The 10,010-nt window shown below is 52.7% G+C and overlaps 1 protein-coding gene across 3 annotated transcripts; it reads right to left on the bottom strand.

The window, feature by feature from the left end:
- Nucleotides 1-1,765: 1,765 nt before the first annotated feature.
- On the bottom strand, nt 1,766-10,006 carry LOC125411728 (E3 ubiquitin-protein ligase TRIM65-like). 3 transcript variants are annotated; one of them, XM_087909788.1, is made up of 8 exons: nt 9,881-10,006; nt 9,742-9,785; nt 8,766-9,433; nt 4,850-4,930; nt 4,401-4,634; nt 3,723-3,885; nt 3,468-3,623; nt 1,766-2,467 (listed from the first exon to the last, which is right to left on the bottom strand). In XM_087909788.1, exons 1-8 carry the CDS (start codon nt 9,931-9,933, stop codon nt 1,911-1,913), a joined length of 1,956 nt encoding a protein of 651 aa, XP_087765914.1. In that variant the 5' UTR covers nt 9,934-10,006; the 3' UTR covers nt 1,766-1,910. The 3 variants fall into 3 exon arrangements, with proteins under 3 accessions (XP_087765914.1, XP_087765913.1, XP_048307999.3); XM_087909787.1 differs by having other exon boundaries at nt 4,835-4,930; XM_048452042.3 differs by having other exon boundaries at nt 3,468-3,530; nt 4,835-4,930; nt 9,881-9,962.
- Nucleotides 10,007-10,010: the final 4 nt, after the last annotated feature.

Below are 10,010 nucleotides of genomic sequence, written 5' to 3' on the forward strand. Positions count from 1 at the left end.
CCCACCCTGGCTTCTTCACCTGGAGTGGGAATGGGGGGGGGACACGTTCTAAAGCCCCCCTTTTCTGATACATAGTTCAATTGACATCAATATACTACTGGATTTAGTATTGTTCATGCCCGGTGATTTCTCTGTGGAGGTTGAACCGAGGGCTTTGAGCGCACTAGGAAAGCGCTCTACCATGGAACAGTGTCCCCACCTAGGTACCTGGATCTGCGCACTGAGCACACGGAAGTCATTAGAAGGCCCATTTCCTCCAACATGATCTCTACCCTCCGTGACATAGTCTTCTGTGAAGTGGTGTGCTGAGCCATGGCCAAAGGGACCTTGACTTTTTTTTTTTTTTTTTTGGTTTAAGGACACCACCTCTAGTGATAACACATGGAGTCCCCAAATTAGGAACCCTGAAATAACAGCTATTTAAGTAGCAGGTACAAATCTTTGGATGTGTGTCTCAGGATACTGTGACTTCCCAGACACCATCCTGTTGCTGTATGCCTTGGGGATCCGGGGGTTGGCAAAGCAGGTTGGTCAGCTCCCTGGAAGCAGCAATCCTCCTGCCTCATCCTCCTGCCTCAATCTCCCGTATGGCCCACCACATGCCCTGTTGACTCCTTTCCTGATCCCGGAAGAGTGACAGTCGGGAGCAGAGGCCTCAGGAATAAGGAAAGCCTCTCTCCTCAATACGAGGAAGATTTCATAGCCCTGAGAAATAACCCAGAAGCCGAGGGAAGACTCCGGGGAGAAGTGACCACCTCTCAGTCCCAGCCAGCCACAGGATAGCACCCCAGGAGACCGTCAAAGCTCAGCATTGCCCTCCTCACCCCAAAAGGAGTGCCTCAAGGAGAAACAGGGTTACTAATTCCTGCAGGAACAGGCAGGGCAGGGACTGCATTCCCAAGTGTCCTCGTGGTGGGGTGCCGCCTGGTCTGGCTGCCACCTGCCTGGCCCTAGGGGCTTTCTCTCTTGTGAACTTTATCATTTTGTGGATCATTAACTTGGCCGAGCCTTGCGTTAGACCCACAGGAACCATGGCTGGCTGGCTGAGTCTGGAAATCCAGAGTGCTTTCCCAGTGGACAGGAACCCTCGGACTGGGGGGGGGGGGCAGGGAGGGGAGGACTTCACTCCTACCATCAGGGACCTGAACTGGCCTTGAATGGAGCCTGCACAGACTTTCAGGCCTCTCACTGGGCCAGCTAGATTACAAAAGCCTGAGTGTCCACAGACCCCATGAGTGGAGTGGGTACATGGGGGAGGGGCAAGGAATGGCTCTCACACATCATAAAGATGAGGGGGGAGGTATTGGTTGCCAACCAGGTATCCACAGCCTTCCACGCTGCAGAACGCCATTGACTGGAGCTGCTTTGCTCTAAGGTCAACTCACTGCTCACCACCTCTCACCTGGACCTCGGTCCTCAGCCCCATGTCTTGCATCGAAGATAGGGTTCGGCTCCTCAGCCCTGACTTTCCTGTCCCCAGCCAGATAAGCTAGGATGCTAGCCAACCCTCCAGGGCCACTCACTTCACAGAAATGCCAGCTGGAGACTTGCTTGGCTCAAAGTCTGAGGCTTCCCAGCCTTTGAAGATAGCGGGGAGCGACAAGGATGGACCTGAGAAGCAAGACCAAGGGTTGCCGACTGACTGAGTGGGGAAGGGATGGTGCAGGATTTTGACTTCTGAAGGACACAGGTTATCCCAGCCCCAGGAGATTTCCAGTTTGGTTCCCTCTATGTTAACGGAGGCGCTGCAGATGGCATTCAGACATAGGACTGGGAAGCAGGTGGGCCCCCCACTTTTATTCTGGGGGCAGGGGACCACGCCAGGCCCCTGCCACCCTCTCAGCACTCCTGCCTAGCCACTACATAGAGTCTAACTTTATTGGCAGCCAGCCTGTGCCGGCGGGCGCTGCCTATGCCTCTGGGTACTGCTTGAGTGTGAGCGAGGCTCCGCTGCTGACCATGACCGCGGGGTACAGAGGCTCGAGGAAGGAGGTGAGGAAGCGGTAGAGGAGGCTCATGCCGCCCGTCACCCCATAGAAGGACAGGCAGCCGGCGCCAAAGTCCAGCGCCACGCCGAGCGTGTGGTGGTAGGAGCCCTGCAGCACCGTCTGCGTGTTGTTGTGCCACACCGAGAACTTGAGCGAGTCCCACTCCAGACACCACGAGTAAGGGTTGCGGCCCAGCAGGTAGACGATGTTGCGACGGGGGCGGCTGCCCAGCGGAGGGCAGTGGCGGTATGTGACACCCAGGCACATCCACGAGTTGGACACCTCGGCCTCCCAGTAGTGACAACCCTCCGATAGGCCTGGGCAGCACAGCACCTGGGGCCACTGCTTGAAGCCAGGTAAAGGGCTGTTGGTGGTCGAGGGCTCCAGAAGAATGCCCAAGTTCAACACCGAGTGTGTTTCCTTGAACAAGAAGAGCTCCTCGCTGGCTGTGGCGGGGTCGAAGTTCAGGTTGCAGTAACCTGGCAACGGGAGAAAGCACAGGGAACCAGAGTCACTGTTCCCAGGGCAGGGTGCTAGCAAGGAGCAGGAGTTTGGAAAGAACTCAGTCTGTACCCCAGGGTCCTAGAAGGGGCACCCACTCTCCCTGTTGGTTTATTTCTCATCTATTTTATTCTTGTGCTTTTGAGCTCAGCTTAGTCCAGGCTGACCTTGAACTTGAGGTAGCCATCCTGCCTCAGCCTCTCAAATGTTAGATTACAAGCATGCTCCTTAAAATAGCCCAATTTGGCTGGGCAGTGTTGGCACAGGCCTTTAATGCCAGCTCTTGGGAGACAGAAGCAGGTGAATTTCTGAGTTTGAGGTAAGCCTGGTTTACACAGTGAGTTCCAGGTCAGCCAGGGCTACACAGAGAAACCCTGTCTTGAAATCCCCCACAACTTTGCTGGGACACTCTAGTGGGGCTGCACCAGACAGCCTGGAGGTCTAAGATTGGAAGACCATGTGCTATGCTGGACTTTTCTGGAGAGACTGGGAACAGGGTTCCCCCAACACCAGACCCTAATATAATAATCACCTTTCTTATTTGTTCAAAAATGAGACTGGGGGAGGGTCAAAGATGTTCCATATCTGATCCCCGATTTCTCAGAAGCCTTGGGAATTTGGTTCTGGGGCCAAGACCAGGGAGAGGGCTTGTAGGGACATCAAATAAATGGACACTTGGAGTCAGTGGAAGGCATAATGCCTACTCCAGTTGACTTGGCTAACCCCCCAGGGAAGTTGGCAGCCTCCCAGATGAGGGTAGGAGTCACTGACACATAAGGCCCAGAGAATCTCAGAAAGGCTGCCTTTGAGGTAGAAATGGACAGGGTCTCCCTTTCTTCCTATTAAGTCTCTCTGAGATCCCCAGTATTCAGGAAGAGGTCAGGAAAGAGAAAAGAGAGTGCCTTGGAGGGAAGTGAGGCCCCCAGGGGTCCTTCTTCTTTCCCCCTCCCCCTGTGGGCCTCTGCTTTGAGAACTCACACTGGAGTAGTGTTTTCCTGTCCACAGCTGAGGGTAGCACCTCATAGGAGCTCATCTTGATGCCTGGGGAGGAGGGATGGAGAAGCTTTGCTGAGGACCCTCTTACATCCCAGCATCCGTCCAGAGGGAGGCTTGACCAGTCCTGGAGCCAGTGACCTGGGAAGGGTGAACACAGGCAGACAGGGCTCCACAGACACTACCCTGTGGGAAGGTGCACTCCCAAGCCACGGGACTCCAGACTTCGCAGAGACTGACCTTTCAGGAGCAGCTGGTTGACGAAGCTGAGGCCAATGTCCGTCAGCCGGGTGCGGAGCTGGGCCAGGGTCTCTGGCAGCTGAAGGAAGCAATGTGTCTCCTCATAGCTGGTACCCATCAAGGGTTCCACGCAGGCAGAGTAGTGCTTCAGTCTGGGGAACTCCTGTTATGCAGAGAGGGGCAGCTAGTACCCCACTAGCTAGGGCTCAGGCACATGCCAGGGGCGCCTTCACGGGTAAGTGGAGGAAATGTTGCCCATTTTCAACCGTGAGCATCTGCCTCGTCCTGGTTGGTTGGCAGGGTGTCTGTGGCAGTCTTGCTGCCGGAGAAAACGGCTGGAGGGTTGGAGTTGAGCATTTAATTGCTCATTAGGATCATTGTCAAGTCTACCCTGCTGTCCAGAGGGGGTCAAGGAAGGAGTGGTCTTTGAAATCTGTCCAGGGTATGAGGGCAATTTGAGGAAGGAGATCCTTGCTAGGAGGTCCCAGACACAGGGGTTGGTCCCAGTGCATAGAGAAAGTTGCTGCCAACTTTCTGGTCAGACAGCCTGCCTAGAACTTCCCCATCTCTTCCTTCACCTCCTACCCCCACCTTGCAGTAACACCAGAGACCATGGTGGCTAGGGAGGAAAATGGGTTTCAATACATAAGACCGGGCTTGGTCTAGAGGGGGTCTTGCCTGCAGAAACTGCTCGTCACTCCTGTTGGTGAGCAGGCTCTGGAGCCAGAGGCTGTCCCCCTCCAACGACAGGAACCGGTTGTGGCTTTGCTGGATAGAGTTACCCAGCTTTCCCAGGGCAGCTGCCTCCTCTTTCTCCACAAACTCCAAGACCTTTATCTGCAGCTGTTTAATCTCATGAAGGATCTCCGAGAAGCAGTTGTTCACCTCATCTCGCATTGTCTGGATCAGTTTCTGGAGTGGGTGTGTAGGGAGGCATCCCTGAACCCCACTCCTACACCCAGCTCTCCCGGTACAAAGCCACGCCAAGTGTCCCGTCTTTGTTCACTGTTTCCCCTCACCACATTCCCCTGGAGTTTCGGGGAGGTCCCAAGAGCCCAATGGAAGAAGATACTGGGACAGCCTGGGCCTGGCGTGGTGGTAGCCCACCTTACCGAGAGAAAGCTTACTCGTCCGTGGTGCTTCTGGCTGTCAGAGGCGATGATTAGCATCTGGTTCTCCACATTGGCCTGAACCTTCCGAACTTCCACCTGGAACGTGTGGTGGGTGGGGCAGAAGAGAGTGAGGGGTGGAGGAAGGTACCCCCACTGCCCCGCCCCCGACTTGAGAGTGGGCCTTGGAGCAACTCAACTGCCAACCCTGAATGAGATGGACCCCTTTTACACATAGGCATCAGTGAGCCTAAGACCAGGGCTGAAGGGCAGATGCCATTTATGCTTCTAGTTTTTGTTCTTCCACTGCCCTAGAGTCTGGTTCTTCATTCATAGGAATCCGTTTCTTTGCTCCTAACAATGATGAACACAGGCTTCAGGACACGGGAAGGTGCTGGGAAGGGTTCAGCGGCTTCAACTAGGTAGGATGTGGTAAGAACCACACAGGGCAGAGCTTATGTGTAGACACCTGGGTATCTACAGCTCCAGTCCTACATAAGCCCACAAGCACCACTGGGACAGGGAGATTAGTGCTTTGGCAAGTTCCCATGTGGGAAACGGTGCTGGCCAGCCTGTAGGCCAGGCAGGGCTTCCGTCTTTTGAGAGGTTCACAGTGAAACGGGTCAGCTGAACTAAATGATGCGCTTAGCGGTGTCATTGGTTCTTCTCTGACGGTAAATTCCTTTTCTTACCAGACTGATGATGGTTGGTTAGGCTATGTCAGGACATTGGGGCTATTGAATGTATCCGATGGCTAGCTAAAATCCAGGGAACTCTCTTCTAAAAACAATGCAAGAATGAGAAACTAGGTTCTGAGGAAGTACAGGCGTGGGTAACCTCAGTCTCAGGGAGTTCCAGATCAGACTGGGGTACCAGAGACCCTGCGAGGGGAAGGGACTGGCAGAATAAAGGGGAAAGGAAATTAATTTAAGCTGCAGTTTGTGTGTGTGTGTGTGTGTGTGTGTGTGTGTGTGTGTGCATACATGTGTTTTTATGTGAGTCTACCTGTGTGCATAGGTGCATATAAATGTTAGTGCATGTATATGTGGAAACCAGAGATTAACATTATTTTCCTCAATCACTTGCTGCTGTATTTTCTTTCTTAAAAAAAAAAATAACTGGGAGGCAGAGGTAGCGGGATCTCTTAAGTTTCAGGCCAGCCTAGGCTATATAGTGAGTTCCAGGACAGACAGAGCTGTTATAGAGAGAAACCCTGTCTCAAAAATACCAATATATAGCTACCAATGTAAGTATTGCATGTGTATGGGTGTTTTGCCTGCATGCAGGTAGACGCACTACGGCGCACCTAGTATCAGACCTCCTGGAACCGGAGTTACAGAGGTTTGGTGCTAGGAACTGAACCCAGGTCCTCTGCAAGAGCAGAGTTCTTCTCAACCACTGCACCGCCTCCCAGCTCCTTCTCCCCGTTTCTGTAGCGAGGTCTCTCACCGAGCCTAGAGCTCATCGATTCAGCTAGACTAGCCAGCCAGCAAGCCCCAGTGATGCCCCTGCCTCAGCCTCCCCGGTGCTGGGATTATAAGTGTGCACCACCATGAACTCAGGTTCTCATGTCTATAAAAACAAGCACCTTATTTACTGAGCCGTCTCCCCATTCTGATTTCTTTTGGAGGAGCAGAGTTTATTTTATGTAGCCCAGGCTGACCTTGCACTTGGAGTCTTCTTGCCTAAGCCACTTAAGTGTTAGCACTTCAGGCATGCCCAGCTTTTGTTTTTGTTTTATTATTATTTTTTATGTGTGTGGGTGTTTTTGCCCAGATGTAACGTCTGTGTACCCTGTTGTGCCTGGTGGCTGTGGCTGCAGAAGACGGTATTGGATCCCCTGGAACTAAAGCTGTAAACCACCATGAGGGTATCGGGAACAGAACCCAGGTCTCTTAAGCTCTGAGCCATTCTCTAGATCCCTGAAATGGGGGTCCCACTATGTAGCCCTCGTTGGTTTGAAACTACCTGTGTAGATCAGGCTAGCCACAATAACCCGTTCCCACAGCACCTTCTGAGAAGGCTAATTTCTCAGGAGCGGTACAAGTTGTTAGAGCATCCACTATCTTCTCTTGGGGGCTGCAATGAACACCAGCAGCACATAGGGTCCTAGAAGTGTTGCTTAATAAAGTGGTCACAGGGTTTTCCTCTGCCGAACTCTACACGGGGAAGGGCTAGGGAAGATCGCTTTAAAAACGAAACCAAAGAAAATGTAAAGAGTTAGGAAGCAACTGATGTTTCTTTCTAGTTCTTTCTTTTTAAAACATTTTATCTATGACTCTATGTGTATGGATGTTTTTCCTGCGTGCATTTCTAAGAGGGCTCGGGTCCCCTGGAACTGGAGTTACAAATATGTAACAGACGCGGAGAACCTGGAGCTAACCCCTTCCGCACACGCGGAGCTGCCATGCGGGTGCTAGAAGCCAAAGCCAGGTCCTCCGGAAGAGCAACCAGTGCTCTTAGCTGCCGAGTCATCTTTCCAGCTACCCTTTCCATGGCTTCTTGAAAGCAGCAAGTCACAGGCGTTTCCTGGTTACATCTTCGAGACAGACTGCTCTAAGCAATCTTTCCTACCCTGTCACCATGCATTGTTCTCCGCAGATACAGACTTCTGACATGTAGTTCTGTTCTTCCTCAGTAACCTAACTTAATGCCTTCCTACACTGTAACGTGACCCATCGTGTTAGCAACTGCCTGAGAAAAATGATTATTATTATTATTTTTATTTTTTTTTTTGAGACAGGGTTTCTCTGTAGTTTTTTGGTGCCTGTCCTGGAACTAGCTCTTTGTAGCCCAGGCTTGGTGCTGGAGAATTATCTGTATTCTGTCAATCATGTATTTTAATAAAACGCTGATTGGCCAGGCAGGAAGTATAGGCGGGTCAACCAGACAGGAAGTAGAGGCGGAGTAATGAGGATAGGATAAGGCTAGGGAGGAGAAAGGTTCCTCAGCCACTCCTGCGCAGATCACTGAAGAAGCAACATGTAAGCTGCCCCTGCTGGAAAAGGTACTGAGCCATTATGGCTAACATAGATGAGAATAATGGGTTAATATAAGTTATAAGAGTTAACAAGAAGCCTGACCTAATGAGCCAATCAGTTTATAACCTTATGGAGTCCTGTGTGTAATTTCTCTTTGGGATTTGCCGGCTGTTGGGGTACCGGGCGGGACGGAAATCCCAACAAGCCGGCCCTCGTGTTACACAGGCTGGCCTCGAACTCACAGAGATCCGCCTGCCTCTGGAGAAAAATGATTATTGCGGGAGCCTGTGTGCATGCCAAGGCTAACGTATGGATGCTGGCCCTCATCTTTCTCTTTCCTTCCTTCCTTCCTTCCTTCCTTCCTTCCTTCCTTCCTTCCTTCTTTCTTTCTTTTTTAGAACAGGGTTTCTTTGCGTATCCCTGGCTTTCCTGGAACTTGCTCTGTAGACCATGCTGGCTTCAGACTCTGAGATCCGTCTGCCTCTGCCTCCCGAGTGCTGGGATTAAAGTTGTGCGCCACGGCCAACAGATTACCTTTTTTTTTTTTTTTTTGAGACCGAGTTTCACTGTATAGTTCTGGCTGTCCTGAAACTATGCAGAATAGGCTGCCCTTGAATTTACAGAGAACCACTACCTCTACTTCCCAAATGGTGGGATTAAAGGCTTGCATAGTCATGACCAGCTCTCCTTCCACTTAAATATAGGTCCTGAGGATGGAACTTAGATCACCAGGGTAGAAAGCATCTTTACCCTCTGAGCCCATTCACAGGCCCTGCCTAATTGTCTTTGGGTTCTGATGTCGCTTACGTTTCCTGGGCTCTCAAACTCCTGCCTTCGAATCTCAAGTATCTGGTGCCATAAAGCCTGGCCCGATCTGTGTTACTTTCCTCCGGGGAAATGTGACAGATGCGGAGAACCTGGAGCTAACCCCTTCCTCACCCATCCTCACTCACCTCCTTGCGGGCCCGTTCATCCTCCAGCGGGGTGGTGTCATGGTTCTTGTGGTCCTCCAGCAGGCAGGTTCCGCACACGCAGCTGCCCTCGGTGCGGCAGTACAGCTGCCGGAGCTTGCGGTGTTTGCGGCACAGGCGGTTCTTGAGGTCCCACACAGGCTCCAGCAGCTGGTGGTCCTGGAACAGCTGATCCTCAAAGTGGCTGCGTAGGTGCTTCTCGCACAAGGAAGCCATGCATTGCAGGCACGACTTAACTGACTTCAGCTTCTGCGGGGAGCAGAAGTCGCAGGGCACATCTGTGGGGCCGGCCAGGTTCCTCAGGGGCCCCGAGGTCTGGCTCTTGGCCTGGGTGAAGCAAGCCACCATCTCCCCAAGGATGGCATTCTTGCAGAGGCGGGGCCTGGTGGGAAAGGTCTCTCTGCACTGGGGGCAATAGTACGTCTCCCCGATGGCAGCCAGGTGGTCCCAGAAACTCTGGAGGCAAAGCATGCAGAAGTTATGGCCACAGGCGGTGGTGACGGGATTTCGGAAAACCTCCAGGCAAATGGGACAGAGGACTTGGTCCTCCAGCATGCGTTGACTGCTGTTGTTGCTCGCCAGGAGCTGGATTTGAGACACTCTGGAGGACTGGGAAGAGAGCTGTGGGGAAGCTTGGTCCTGAACTGGTCCTGAGAAGACAGAGAAAACCCAGGCATAGCGGGGGTGGGGGCAGTGGCCCTTTACACCAGCGACATGGTCGTGCACAGCAGGGACACCATGGGCATGCTCCTTTTTACACATCCTTTGTCTCTCAGAAGCGGCTGTCTGACCATGGGGTGCCAGAGCTGTGCCATTAGCCAGCCTGCACGTGGGTGGACATGAGAATCACATTGCCTGGTCTCAGCCCCGGTGAAAGGACAGAAGGAAGGACAAGATGGCGTGGGGAAGAGACCACTTCCTTGGCCCTTGGGAGAAGAGGTCAGAAATTTGAACTTACGTGAGACTTTCTGCATGGCAGCGGGAGTCAGAGAGTTTGCTGTCCTGTGGCAAGAAGGAAAAGGACCCATAGACCCGGCAACCAGGACCTGGGCCGAGCCTCACTCAGCAGCTGCTGAGAACGTCCCCTCGTGTCCTACCTGGGGGCTGACGACTGCCGTCTGCTCTCCTGCCCCTGTGCTTGCTGTTTCATGGTTTCCCTACCCAGATGCCCTTTCTATGAGGATGGCCCAAGTACTGCTGATGTCATAATTCGGGTGCAGCCAGCCC

The sequence above is a fragment of the Myodes glareolus genome, chromosome 9 (assembly GCF_982192425.1).
Source record: "Myodes glareolus chromosome 9, mMyoGla1.1, whole genome shotgun sequence".
Lineage (NCBI taxonomy): Eukaryota > Metazoa > Chordata > Mammalia > Rodentia > Cricetidae > Myodes > Myodes glareolus.

Bases quoted from the DNA above. Each gene is read 5' to 3' on its own strand.
- LOC125411728 (XM_087909787.1), bottom strand. From the start codon at position 9,933: ATGAAACAGCAAGCACAGGGGCAGGAGAGCAGACGGCAGTCGTCAGCC. The intron at 4,635-4,834 runs GTAAGGTGGGCT...CACCCACTCCAG, and splicing joins GACGAGTAAGCTTTCTCTCG to AAACTGATCCAGACAATGCG. The intron at 3,624-3,722 runs GTCAGTCTCTGC...CACCCTTCCCAG, and splicing joins CAACCAGCTGCTCCTGAAAG to GTCACTGGCTCCAGGACTGG.